The sequence below is a fragment of the Bicyclus anynana genome, chromosome 4, assembly GCF_947172395.1.
Source record: "Bicyclus anynana chromosome 4, ilBicAnyn1.1, whole genome shotgun sequence".
NCBI lineage: Eukaryota > Metazoa > Arthropoda > Insecta > Lepidoptera > Nymphalidae > Bicyclus > Bicyclus anynana.
The window spans coordinates 9,886,188-9,900,960 of NC_069086.1; the positions used below are offsets into that span (position 1 = coordinate 9,886,188).

General features: G+C 35.8%; 1 protein-coding gene across 1 annotated transcript in view; it reads left to right on the forward strand.

The window, feature by feature from the left end:
• Window positions 1–8,170: 8,170 nt before the first annotated feature.
• LOC128199934 (uncharacterized) overlaps window positions 8,171–14,773 on the forward strand; it is a 30,392-nt gene continuing 23,789 nt past the window's right edge. The window contains exons 1-2 of the mRNA XM_052891588.1: window positions 8,171–8,341; window positions 14,620–14,768. Coding sequence (XP_052747548.1) covers window positions 8,171–8,341; window positions 14,620–14,768 — 320 coding nt within the window. The remainder of the gene's footprint in view (window positions 8,342–14,619; window positions 14,769–14,773) is intronic.

Here is a 14,773-nt window from a genome sequence, read left to right on the forward strand (position 1 = left end):
TCAAATACGAATACATGCATTGGTAGATAAATGTACATAGCATTATAATTTAAGGGTATAATTATATAAGTACGATCCTTTCTTTTAGTTTTGACGTTGTCGGTTGATGCATGAAACCTTTAAAAAAAAAGGTAATCGCGAAATTATAATATCTACTCGTAACCTACACGTATGTGGGTTATGTTTTCTGGAATTAAAAAATAAATTCATATTTACTATATACGTTTTATTGAAATTTCAGTTCGTTAGGCTGTCTTTCCGGTTCAGAATTTACAACCCATTTTAACAGCAAAGAATCCTGTAGAGCTGAAATATGTAGTAACACTATATATAAGAGTAACCAGTTTGTATATGTAAGAGTAACTTTTGGCCAAACTTTAACTAAAATTACCTATACAAAGATGAATTTAAATAGACTATCATACTCACTCTATATTTTTCAATGTAGGTAAGTTCTCGTTTATGAAGAGATGTTGAAGTCGAATATGTTTGAGGAAGATCGATATCGTTCGTTATGTACGAGCAGGTAAACGGCAAAGGTAACCACCGTGCCTGTGATCGCATGAAGTTCTGTTTTTCACAAAAGCCGCGGAGGTTTACGGTATACAAAGTAAAAGTTTTGCTCAAATTCAAATATCTTATTTACCACTAAAATTCGGCAAAATTGATTCGGAGGAGGGAAACAAACATACTTACTTTCGCATTTATAATATTAACTACGGGTTATATGATATTCGGGATTTGACACTCAATGCATGAATGCATATCTTGTTGACATGGCAGTCGAGCTAAAAATAATCCATCCGAGGCAGCTAACGCGGGTTATACTTGGAAGGCTCGCACCGTTACCGGTGGGAACCGGCCGGTGGCGCCGCCGTCTCCTTGGGGTATATCGACCCTACTTGTTTTCTTTTTTATATTAAGAGTGATGTATTCGCATACTTACGAGCGCATTGGTGCATCGTCTCTGCAATATGCGTAATGTCTATAACAATTAATGGGCATAACTTTTTGTAGAGACATGGTAATCAAGTATTTTTTATCAATAGGGGTGATGACTAGGTTTGAACATATTGATTTTTATGGGTAAACTAGCTTCGCTTTGACTTATGTGCACTTCTTCCCTATAACTACTCTACACTACTCTAATCCTACCCTACCCCTAGCCCTACCCTAGCCCTACCCCTTGACTCTTAAACGTTTGTATGGAAAATAGAAAAGGGTTATTTTTATGGTTTTTCCGGCAATTATTCCCTTTTTTTTATTCTTTACAAGTTAGCCCTTGACCTACAATCTCACCTGATGGTAAGTGATTATGCAGTCTAAGATGGAAGCGGGCTAACTTGTCAAGAAGGAGGATGAAAATCCACACCCCTTTCGGTTTCTACACGGCATCGTACCGGAACGTTAAATCGCCACTATTAGCCACGGCCGAAGCCTCCCACCAGCCAGACCTGGACAATTTAAGAAAATCTCAATCTGCCCAGCCGGGGATCGAACCCAGGACCTCCGTCTTGTAAATCCACCGCGCATACCACTGCGCCACGGAGGCCATCAAAATTCCAATTTTTGTCACCTTCCCTACCTACCTCCACGAACATTTCAAGGCCAATCTATATATTATATAAAAATGAATTGCTGTTCGTTAGTCTCGCTAAAACTCGAGAACGGCGTAACGGATTTATCTTATCTTGGTCTTCAAATGTTCGTGGAGGTATAGGGAAGGTTTAAAAGGTGAGAAAAATTTGAAAAATTGCCGGGAAAACCATAAAAACAACCCTTTTCTATTTCCCATACAAACGTTTAAGAGTCAAGGGGTAGGGTATGGTAGGGGTGCACATAAGTCAAAGCGAAGCTTGACCGGGTCCACTAGTTTAAGATAAGTCCGTTCGGCCGTTCTCGAGTTTTAGCATTTTAGCGATACTAACGAACAGCAATTCATTTTTATATATGTATATAGGTAAGGTCATTATCAACCCATATACGGCTCACTGCTGAGCTTGAGTCCCCTTTTAGAATGAGAGGAGAATAAATACGTATACAACAAAGATTGTAGGGATGATTGTTAAATATATAATATGATTATAAAATTTCATAATCAATAAAAATCCTTTAACATAGACATTAACATCCTTTAAAATCATACATTTTTAACTGTCTTACATTTATTGTGACATTTTTCATTGTATTAAGCATAACCTGCGCAGAAATAATAAAGATATTTGTAAACGTAGCTCCGAAAGTACCTAATGATCGCAGATACCCTGGCACTTTTACAAAATTGCTTTACTATTAGCATATTCTTAATTTATACACAATTTAAGAAACATTTACAATCCATAATGCACTTATTTAATAATCACAAACTTAAACAGCATTGAAATAGGACGGCATATTTTAAGTGCGTGATGTCTAATAAATAAGCATTCTTAACTTATCCTCGGAGAGCACGTGCCGTCTCTACTGGTCATTATCATTAATACCTGTTATCGGTCGAAGAATTTAACATTAACTCTCTAAGTCCGCCTACTAAACAGTAATCTTCTAATAGAAGAAGGTAAAAACTAAAGCTTTTAAAACCACCTAGAGAAAAGTGTTTAGTTCAATTCTCATAAATGAATAGAATAGTTTCTCTATGAAACTTCTTTATCAGATATCTTCTATCATTTTAGTCAGCGCACAAAAAAGCAAAGCTCCACGGTAAAGAGGCCGGACTCATCACTGAGAGGTCTAGGAAGAGTCGAATCCACTGCTAACGAAGTTTATTAGTCATATTTAATAAATCATCATCATCATATCAGCCGACGGACGTCCACTGCAGGACATAGGCCTTTTGTAAGGACTTCCAAACTTCACGATCCTAAACCACCTGCATCCAACGAATCCCTGCGACTTGCCATACAAATATTCATAAATACTCGTAACATAAAATTGAAAATATTGAAAAACTCTCGAAGGTCATGAAATTATTAATTACACTCTTTATCAAGTCATTAATATTCTCTTTCAGTGTGCTTTCATTTGAGACCCCACTCGAGTATATTTGCAAACATTCGGTTATTCTTTCTTTTTTTCACATACCACTCATCACTTATCGCTTTTAAACGGCTCAACCGATTTTCATTATATATGTCTTCGTTATACTCGCACATAAGTCACCATTAATACAAAAACTACAGACTGACAGATAGACAGACAGACACGTCAAACTAATAACACCCCTCTTTTTGCGTCGGGGGTTAAAAAACGAAAAGAGTAGTTTTAAGGCTTTGTTTGCCCTGAAGTACATTAAACATACAAGTACGTTACTAATTAGGTGCATATCCTAATTTGCTTATCTATATTATGTCACGTCGACATGACGAGGTACTTAAGGCTCATGAAGGGATACTATGCTAAGTGGAAACGTGATTAAAGTTGTCTTGCTTTTGTTATGAAATTAAGTCGTTATTAACTTTGCTTTCTAACGACTTAAATAATGTTAGAGATTAAATTATCGTAAATATAATAAAAATACATATATACAAAATACGTTGTAACGTTTATAAGTATAATTTTAACTTTATCATTACCTAATAGTCTATTTTATCGGCCCAAAACATTGCCAGTCTGTCAATCCATACGAAGAAGAAATATTCACACACGCTGTTCGGTCCACCATGATGGACGGGTAGGTACGAGTACATAATATTACATATGAAGAAAATTAGAATGGCTGCCGTTAATATCACAGAACATGTAAAATGCTAAATCAATTTTTTTTTAATTCCGTTGTTTAATATAAGAAACACGAAAAAATATTCAAAGATTATTGTAATGGCAATAAGCTTTTTACCTTCCACTGGGATATAAATCGGCATTATCATAATAGATATTACGTACTGATTGTGGACAAATTGTACAAATCCCTTGCGTCAGTGACGCGGCCATTTGCAACGAGTGTGTTTCAATTTTGTATATTTTTGTGAGTTATTCAATAACTAGCGGACGCCGCAACTCTGTTCATGAAAAAATCGATGTATAAGATTGAATGGATTAAGTATTTGCGACCGCTGACTTTTATATAGTACCTACCTATATTAAAGATTTATTGTTGTGGAAAGCAAATATTTATATGAATAAATAAATAAATCCATTGTTTTGTTATATCTTGACGGGTTTAGGATTAGGATGCTTAATTTAGGTACAACAATTATCGTCATATTTCGACGGATATACACCAATACAAAAAAATATACATAAATATTCCTCAAAAATCACTATTTATTGATTAAAAGTTAAAAGTTCCATTCAGTTTATTCGAGCTTATCGTAAACAGACAGAAAAATGTGGCGGAGGACTTTATTTTATAATTATTATTATACCCAGGACGGTACGTAATACAGAGAGAGTATAATGAGTTTTTGATGGTGAGAGTATATCTGTATTAACGAATATCGGCATTTATCTCCAAAACTACAAATCTAATTTTGATGCAGTAATTAGTAATAGGTTCGGATTTGGGTAGGGCATATAGTTATATAGGTGTAACGGTGACAACTCACCAGGGGGCCCTGCAATAAAAATTTGTTTGTCCTAAGCCAAACAAAACTACATGTCCGATTTTGATGCAGATAAGTAATAGGTTCGGATTTGGTTGGTGCATGTAGTTTATATAGGTGGTATGATAACAACTTGCCAGGGGGCCCTGCTATAAAAAAATGTTTGTACAAAACCAAAACTACTAGTCCGATTTTGATGTGGTCTTCAGTTAGAGATATAAGGTAATGATAAGATTATGATTGTGTTTGTTATTGTTTGTTTATATGGTTTTACAATTAAAGGCTAAAAAAAACAAATACCCAAGTAACTTATGCAGTGTGAGTGCTCATGTCCTACTTCGGAAAACACTCACAGTTAAATAAAACACTCTGTATAGCTGATACGTCAACAATAGCTAAGTAACATAAATAGTAAATACCGGCCAAATGCGTATCGGGCCACGCGCTGCACTGCACTAGGGTTCCGTAGATTAAATTAGCACTTTAAACCCTTATTTAATGCACAAAATACCCATAACGATATCCCACACAATGGGATGATGGAAATGGATAGATGAGAAAAAATTCATCTCTATTTTGCATGTAGGGAAGGAAACCCAAATTTTTTTTTTCGAATTTTCTTTTTACCACTTTATAGATGTAATTATTATACAGTCCCATACCAAATTTCAACTTTCTAGTTTTATTAGACTCTGGGTTATCTTACTGACAACTTTATCTTTTTAAATAACAATGGAGTTAGTACGCAATTTTCGATTTCCAATTTAGTTTTTTAACTATTACTCTTTAAATTGCAATTGCTACTTAGCTGTTATAGTTTTCCTTGTAATTTTGTTATATAACCTACTTTCTTGATTTTTTTTACTTATCCATAAACAACCGTTTAGCCGGTAGAGGGTGAGACACTTGGCTCTAACAAAAATTAGCTCTAAAATACTTAATATTTCACAAACGGATCCCTAAAACGAAAAATATTGGTAGTAGACACCTCATATCTCAAAGACCTATCCAACGAGTAAAAAAATATCATTTCCAAGTACACTTTACAAATATTTTTAGATTTGTTTGAAGTCTTTGTTCACATTTTTAATGTACATACTCTAGCAAATTTACAGCTTCTAAGTAGTAATAGTTTGCGCTAAACCGCGGACGGACGGACGGACAGACGGACGGACATGGCGAAACTATTAGGGTTCCTTGTGGACCACGGAACCCTAAAAAGCGGACACAAACTTTCGCATTTATATATTAGTGTGATGTGATTAAGAGTATTTACTAACCTACTAGTTACTAGTAAGTTAGTAAGTACTCTTTCTACTTATGTCTACTAGTGTCTATTTCCCTTTAACATACGGTTGTCATAACGTTGTCTCTTTCGCATCACTCATCTATTAGGTATTTGTACCGAATCGTAAATCTACGTGAACGACTGAGAAAAATATCAAATAAATGTCCATATTTACAATAGTAATTACGAGTATTATCGATAATACTTTGAAAAATAATTATTTAGCGATAACAAGACAATCTTAACGTACTGGTGTCAAATAATAATTAACTGTGTAATTCATATTTTAATAGTTCATGTAAGAATGGAGGCTATTATTATTATGAGTACTTACTATATAAAACGATAGTACTAGTCGAATGGCAGTGCGCCTTTTACTGTTCCGCATGACGATAATCTGATAAAAGATGAAAAGGAAAAAATATCCAAGTACTTGTTGTACCTTGCTCACGAGATTACCGTCATGTGGAGTGTTGAGCCAATCATTATTGTTCCGATGATCGTTTGAGTCATTGGTTCTATTGCGAAAAGCTTCGACCAACGGCTTCAATTTAACTAGGCAAACTATGTGCAATGAATATTTTCTATCCCAATTTAATAAAAGATGATATTTCTTACGTCGGATCTCGAACTATATTTATAAGGTGTGCGCTGTTAGATGATGCTGTACTATACCTAAGTGAAGGTTTGACTAAGTAATAGGTAAAAAAAAGGGAGATAATTTTTTTGACGGTCCATCCATATCTCCATCAGGGATTAAGGTATTTTTATGTTGTAGGTATGTGTTTTCATTTTCGCTCATATTTTATGGATTTCTGATTTGTTTCCTCAGAGACATTAAAAATAGAATTTCTTAATGGACAACAGCAATTGTTTCCAGATATAATTAATGGTATTTCAATTCAAATAACTTATTGGCAGGCTGATTATTATTATCGCCTTGGTAAAAACAATCGACTCATATTTCTTTCTAATCAATAAATGCAAATTGCCACGTAAACCTAATTTCTGACACTTAACGGCATTTTAATTATTCCAATTACAATTATTAAAAGTAATGTGATACCTATTTTTCTCAATTAATTAATTTAAATATTTAATTGTTATAGGGAAAAGTTAAAAACTATATGAAATTAGCAGACCCGGGTAACGTTGTTTTGCCTAAATTTTGGAGTGGGTCACCGTTAACATTTAGGGATATGAAAAATAGACGTAAGCTGATTCTCTCTATATTTTTTCATAGTAAAAAATATAAATACTTATATTTCTTAATAAACACCCCTTGTAATGAGCATCGCATTCGCATTGTGAGTACGGCACCAGTGGCCTTCCTTTTCAATCCGCATCCCGCTCCTATCGCAATCTATGGAACTCTAGTGACCGACCGCACTATATGGGCAGCCTAATTAGTGATCATATCTAAACAATGGGTAATTAGAAAGGAGGCCATTAAAGTTCTTTCGATATTTTATGAGTTGATGACCCTTTAATTTTAAATAGACATAGTTTTGCCAAGACAAGGCAAGGCCTGGGGTCCAAATTTCGAAAGAAATAATTTGTTCCATCAATACTACGAGTATAAAGAAAACAACAAGTTTTGTACCAACATTATCTCGACATTAAGTGAACTTGTCATAGCCTCATGATCAGGCAACGCACCCGCTTGTCTGCTTTGTTACGGAAGAATCGTGATGCATAATGCATTATTGTGAAGGCCGGCACAGATTAACTGATACTGCACAGATGCTTACACATCTCATGTGAGAACAGGTCGAGGTCGTTCACGTTTCTATTCTTATCTTCATAGGTTTTTATCTTTGCATCGTTGCATCGAAACGTTAAAATCATGATCTCCTGAGGATGCTCCGGCTTAGGATGCTACATGCGTAGAGAATTTTCTGTCGAATCTGAGTGACGTCCGACGGCTATCCACGGATAATAACAAAATAAATAAATTTGTCACAATTTATAGTGAACAAAGTAATGCCTATTCAATATTCATAACTTTGTGCAAAGAAGAAATTTGTCGACAATTTGTAAAAATAAAAATTGTAAAGAATATGTGCGAAAAAAACTCTCCTGTAATATTTTCATTATTCAGTGTATAAGTATAAAAATAACATTTTTAGCATATCTTCATTCGTGGTTCGTTACTCATATGTTTTAATTATAAATTTAGCAAACGATTTTTTGCAACCTTAAATTTTGATTTATTTGTTACGTACGGATATGTACGTTACGATGTAAATTAAAACAACTAATTATCTACGTAGTGAGATATACTTCTATTTGCTCGGAAGCGAAGGTCATTATCGACCAAGTTACGTACGCCTTGGTATACATGGTGCAGCCTGAATGCGATCACCATCACCATCACCATCACCATCACCTCTCCATCGCCATCACCATCACCATCACCATCACCATCACCATCACCATCACCTCTCCATCACCATCAGCATCACCATCACCATCACCATCACCATCACCATCACCATCACCTCTCCATCACGTTTCAGACACATGAAAATTATTTTTTTAAAATGCACATAACTGAAAAGTTGGAGGTGCATTCTTTACCGTACTTTAGGGGTTGAATTTAAAAAATTCTTGAATCACATATTATATTATATATTATATCGTATTATTTTTTATTTTTCTATATTTTCTATATAGAATATATTATACATATATTCTATATAGAAAATATAGAAAAATATTTTTTTTCAACCTTTTCTATTTTTATTTTAGGGTCAAAAAATATCCTATACAATTCAACTACTCCAAGATCCCATTTATATCAAAATTCATCTAGGTTAGTTCAGCCGTTTAGCCGTGAAAGGTAACAGACAGACAGACAAACAGACTTACTTTCGCATTGATAATAATAGTAAGTACACCTTCCTGGACGTAGTTTAGGTAGGACGGACAAAACCGACTTTCCTGGCAACCGGGGTCTAGAGATCTCGCCGGCTTGCCAACTCCAGAACTACAAACCGCCAACGCTACTGAGAAATTGTTGGAAGAAAAACACAATATTAAGTTTAATTATTTTTCCGTTGCACTTCTCAATTAGTCGGAAAAACTGTGTTAGGCGTGGGTACGACAATGGTCCAGCGACACGCCAGCTGGATATTATATGTATAGAACCATGTTATTTTGCTGTTTTTCTTTACAAGTTAGCCCTTGACTGAAATTTCACCTGATGGTAAGTGATGATGCAATCTAAGATGGAAGCGGGCTAACTTGCTAGGAGTAGGATGAAAATCCACTTCTCTTTCGGTTTCTACGCGACATCGTACCGAAACGCTAAATCGCTTGGCGGTAAGTCTATGCCGGTAGGGTGGTAACGAACCACCAGCCAGACCTGGACCAATTAAGAAAATTTCAACCGGCCCAGCTTGGGATCGAACACAGGACCTCCGTCTTGTAAATCCACTGCGCATACCACTGCGCCACGGAGTTCGTCAAATAATAATATAATGTTAACTGGCACTGGCTGCTTCGTTGCTACACTGGTAATATGACTTCGAATCACGACACTCTGGGCGAACCCAGGGTATGTAAGAGTATACCTACTGAGTTTTATTCTTCAAACAAATCTTCAGTTAAAATTCTTAGCCCGGAGTTGGGAGTCGTGTTATAATTCATTTATTTCATGTAACCAGGACTCATTTTGTTAATAAAAATTTACTTAGATCTATGTTAATTATATTTAAACCTAATTTTTGTTAGTAACAATTATTACTTATTATCTATGTTAGTTACTTAAAATCTATGGTGTCTATGGTTATCCTCCGTCTGTTATACCCCCGTGCTTCGAGCCTCGAGAGCACGCCTTTGTTTCTGGTCACTGTCATTAACATCTCCTTATTTTAACCCTAAGACCGCCTAACCGCATCGGAGCTGCGTAGTGGGTCTAAGCTTCATATCCCCTCTCGTGTAAGGAGGAAGAGCCTCTAGTGGGTGGTTAAAGTACGCTGATATGATGAACGGCACTACAGTTCGTTTCATATAAGAATGTACGGGTAACAGTACGTTTCACTCTTGAAAGTTTGCCGCAATTGACGATAATAGTACGTATTATGAATGACATACAGGCGACTGTTACCGTACCCATGCTATCTGAAAAACACTTTAGAACTTTGGACGAAGACCGTGAGCTACGAGTATTGTACTACTGAACCAATAATAATTCTATGTACCTATTCAGTGAAGTAAGATACGGTTATCGTCGGTTACGAAACTGGCGCATACGGGTCAGCCAAAAATTAAATTTAATAAGTGCTATAGTGCATGTCAAAATATACAGCAGGGTTCCGCAGTCAAGTCTAGTAACACGATTTTTTCAATTATCATTTTTTTTATGACGTGAATACGTCTTTAAAATTGCTTCCATAGTGGGTGTCATTCCAAAAAAACGAATGTATCAAAAAATACACTTTGCTGTTGCAGCTACGTAACTATCAAATCAAACTATCAAATACGAACTATCATTCAAAAGGTACCTAATTGCATCATTGGATAGCTGAAGGATCAAAGATTCTTTATTCTTTGTCAAGTTAGACCTTGATTGCGATCACACCTGAAGTTAAGATGCAGTCTAAGAAGCAGGCCTCTGGAAGAGGCACAGATATATTCTACCTGAACTCCAAAGTTTCTACATGACATCATATCCTAAATCGCTTGGCGGTACGTCTTTGCCGGTGGGTGGTAATAGACCAATCATGAGCCAATTTAGAAATTATAAACTCTTAAACTGGTCCGTGCTGGAAATCGAACCTAAGATCTCTTTGTTGTGGTCTTGGGTCCTTGGGTACCCCAGTACTACCGACTATGCCATAGAGGTAGTTAAACATCACAAACCATTATCATGGAGATAATACGGTAATGTTTTGCATAGAACCCTTTGTTTGAGAGAATGATGCTTGTTATACTTTGCTTCCTTCTGATGACAAGCAACTTTGTCATGTTTGAAATCAACGGTTTCCGTTGGAACTGTCTATAATTTCCATTTAACTAATCAAATAATTTAACCTTGTTCCCCTGATTGCATAAGTGCCTTAAGCTCATTAATGGAACCTCAGCGGCCGGAATTTGGGCGAGCGCAGAAAAATTTCTTGCTGAGACTCGAAGGCAGGAGTTGAATTAGATGAGCGGAACGACTCTCACCTCTGAGACTCATCTTGGCATAGAGGATGAGGCGCTCAGGCGCCCCAGCTGGTTCATGCTGTAATGGTTTACTATAAACGATGTGTCGTACGTGTTATTATAAAAGAAACAAGAATTTACCGGATTTACGGATTTTTAATTTTACGGTGCGGTAAGTACGGTATCGTGCGATTCGTACAACGCTGATCAGTGGGCGCACTAGCATGACTTTCTATACAAAGAATATTACGATCAGTTTAATGCGATGCGTCCGATACGTACGATGCGGATATGTGGACGCCTACTATAAATCGACAACGAGGTAACACATAACGTCGACCCACGTGTAGGTGTATTTCGTAAATGGACTACGGAACCCTTTTTGTGGTACTCTAACCGCTAAGGGTCAATTTATTTTACTCGTATACGTATAGATGTATAACTGGATACAGACGCTGCTTTTTAATTAAAAAGGTAACGGGATGAGTTGTTTCATTTTTACGAGACGATAAAATATTAAAAACTTCACGGTAGACAGAGTTTTCTGCATGTAGCTGCAAGGACGAGTTATATTGTGACAGATGACAATTGCACGATCAAAATAAAACATTTTTGGTTAACCCGTATTTTTGAAATGATCACGCTAAATTAATATTAGCAAAAGTTACTTTTACACAAATTGAATATTAATAAACATGTCTTGATTTAGATGTACCTAAACATTTTGTAACTCCGGTAAATATTAATAACTATAAATATATAAAAATCGTAGAAAAATGTGTAACAAACAGGTGAGACAATAAAAATTTTAATTGAGTAATAATTAATATTATCAAGTTGTGTCCCACTAGGCCTTCAATACACGAGTAGAACCTATGACAACTATGAAGCATATAGTACCACTATTTTATATCCTACAGAGCCTAAAATGTTACGTACGGACAGCTACAAAACTGTAAGTATTTGTACTTGGATTCCCTGGGGAGAAATAATATAGCCTTGCTTATTCTTACTGAGATTCCAGTTGTCGGAGTAATTACAAGCACATGAATTACATCTATGTCACAGGTTGATGTCCTACAAAATATTGCTGTATTATAGGATTAATATTAAGCGGGTTCTCCTATGTCTTGTTCCGTCAATAATCCGTTTCTCAAGTCTTTCACAGCTAGTAGTAAGGCCGAAAGTACTTTTTTCCAGCCGGATCTAACCTGGGCTGTATTCTTTAGCGAAATTCAAGACGGAATCCTTTTAAGCAGCATTTTAAAATAACATTTGGCCTACCACGCCTTCGCTTACCTCCTGTAGGATAGCACTGGAACGACTCCTGTGCAATGTTCGGCGTAAAGTGCACTATCCGATTCCATTTTCTGGGTTTCATTGGAACTCACTATTGGATGATGAGTGACAATAATACCCGTCAATTCCCTCAATGATCTTCTATAAAAAAGATAGGAAAATAACTATTAAACACAAGAGAAGCAGCAGACAAAAATAAGTCGCTTACTGCACTGATTAAAGAGTTACTACTGATAATTATAAGTTCTGTAATATATTAGATACCTACGATATTTTATAGTAAACGAAATCGTAGCCAAAATGTAGCGTTTTATGAAAATAGAGTATACATTATGTAACAGTCACTATTTCCAGGCTTGTAGCCATGGAAAATACGAGGAAACTGGTTCATTTTCGCTGCCAACTAAACAAACCTCGATGTGCACCCTTATTGTTTGGAATATTTCCAAGGCTGTGGAAAAGAATCCGAGTATAGATTTAACGGTATAGCGTATCATGTTTTTAATCTTTTGCTGCAAATTTAGCATAATGCGTAGTTTATAGTAACACTGTGGAAGAAATATTATTACCTTCGTATAATTTTATAATGGTAGTTAAATTCTTGCGGTTGTTACGCTAGCACGTGTTTTAATATAATAAATATAGCTATCTAGATAGAGCACTTAATTTAACGTTTTTTCTGTTAGTTAGTAGTAATAAATTGTATTTAATTTCTTGGATTTTGGACAATAATTAAACTAAACTGCAAAAAAGTTTATACATTTTTAGATTACAATACTTGCAAAGTGAGGTATTTTAATAACAAATTTTTTCTTGCCTCTACAAATTTTAGAAATAAAATGTCTATACTATTAACTAATTTTTCAGAAGTTGTCAGTCAAATAATAGCCCCAATCAATCAAATAATAGTAAAATAATGAGCAGCTCCATCTTTACATCATCATCAACTAAAACCTGGTTCACTAAAATCAGTCTACGAGATTAAATTAGCCTCTACAAGTTTTTATCTTTCCATTAAAGCTGTATTTAACTATTTAAAAGAAAATTGCTTTTGCATTGCTGCGTATGACTTAATTTGTATAGAATAGACGCAAGCGTAACTTTGCGGAAATTCCTGAAGCAAAAATTAAAGTAAAGGGTGCTACAACTATTTTTAGCCGTCTATGCTGAATATGCTAATGAAATAAATCAGTTCCTTTTTTTTGGCAACATGGTGGGATTTTTATATTTCAGGCTATACATATGATAAAATTAAACTAAAGTTAATCATATCTATGATAACATTTTCCTTTTTTCTGCAAAGACTTGATAAGTGTCAACACCACAAACATCTGGCGAAATACACTTATCGTACGTTACCTACATACCAGACCATCACAAGATATTGACAGGACAATATCCAATTGAAAATAATGAAATGAAATTACTCACAATTATGCAGACATCTACCTCAAATTATAGCTTGGCAACTTCGTTCGTAATACTGCCGATGGTCCGCGAGGGCCGGGGGTCGTGTAGTGATGAATGAAAATCCCACTACTGATGCACCTCACTTTTTCACACCGCACGCACGATTTCACACCGCACGCTCGATTTCACACCCACGCAGTCTTTCCCCCCGTCGCGTCGCCTGCATATCATGGGAGTGTCATCAACGAACTTGCCAGACTATATAATAGGCGGACTTATCGCTAAGAAACGATCTTACGATCGAAGAAAATTCCAGGCAACCTGATAGAGGACTAACTTTATTTATATCTATACATACTTATAATAAAACTGTAGCACGTCCAATTCTATACATTGAATATATTTGATATATTTGTTGAAGAATATTTTAATTAATACGGATTCCAAACGTATTTATTTTATTTTTTGTCGGTCTGTCTGTCTGTCCGTGTTTTTGTTGACCGGGCATCACGCTGAAACTACTGAATGAATTCAAATGAAACTTGGCACGATTGAGACCATAATACAGAGGTTATATATACTTTTTGACGCCAAAATAAAATCAGAAGGGCTACAGGGGTGTTAAAAGTTTATATGGAAAGTCCTTTAGTTTACCCCTAAAGGGCTAAAAAGTGGTTGAAGCTTATTTTTCGTTAAAGTAGTTCGTCACTTTTCAAGTTATATTTTGTATAAAATATGCGAAAATATTAATAGGGTGAAAGGGGGTGATATAGGGGTTGCAGTATACATCGATTTTCACGCAGACGAAGTCATGAGTGTGCGCTAGTACTATATAAAGTATTGCAGTGTTTAGTAAACAATTATTACACCTACCGTTGTTGCAGGACGACGTTTAAATAATTCATTACAGCATAACATTGTTTGATATAGCGTGCAGTACATTTGGCGAGCGAGCGACTGGAGCAAGAATCACGCGACGAGAGTCGGGTGATCTCACAGACGTCCGAGGAGCGACATCTCACCTGCGCGCTGCTGGCTTGGCATCAACTGGGGCACACTGATATAGACGGCCTCTGCAAGTAAT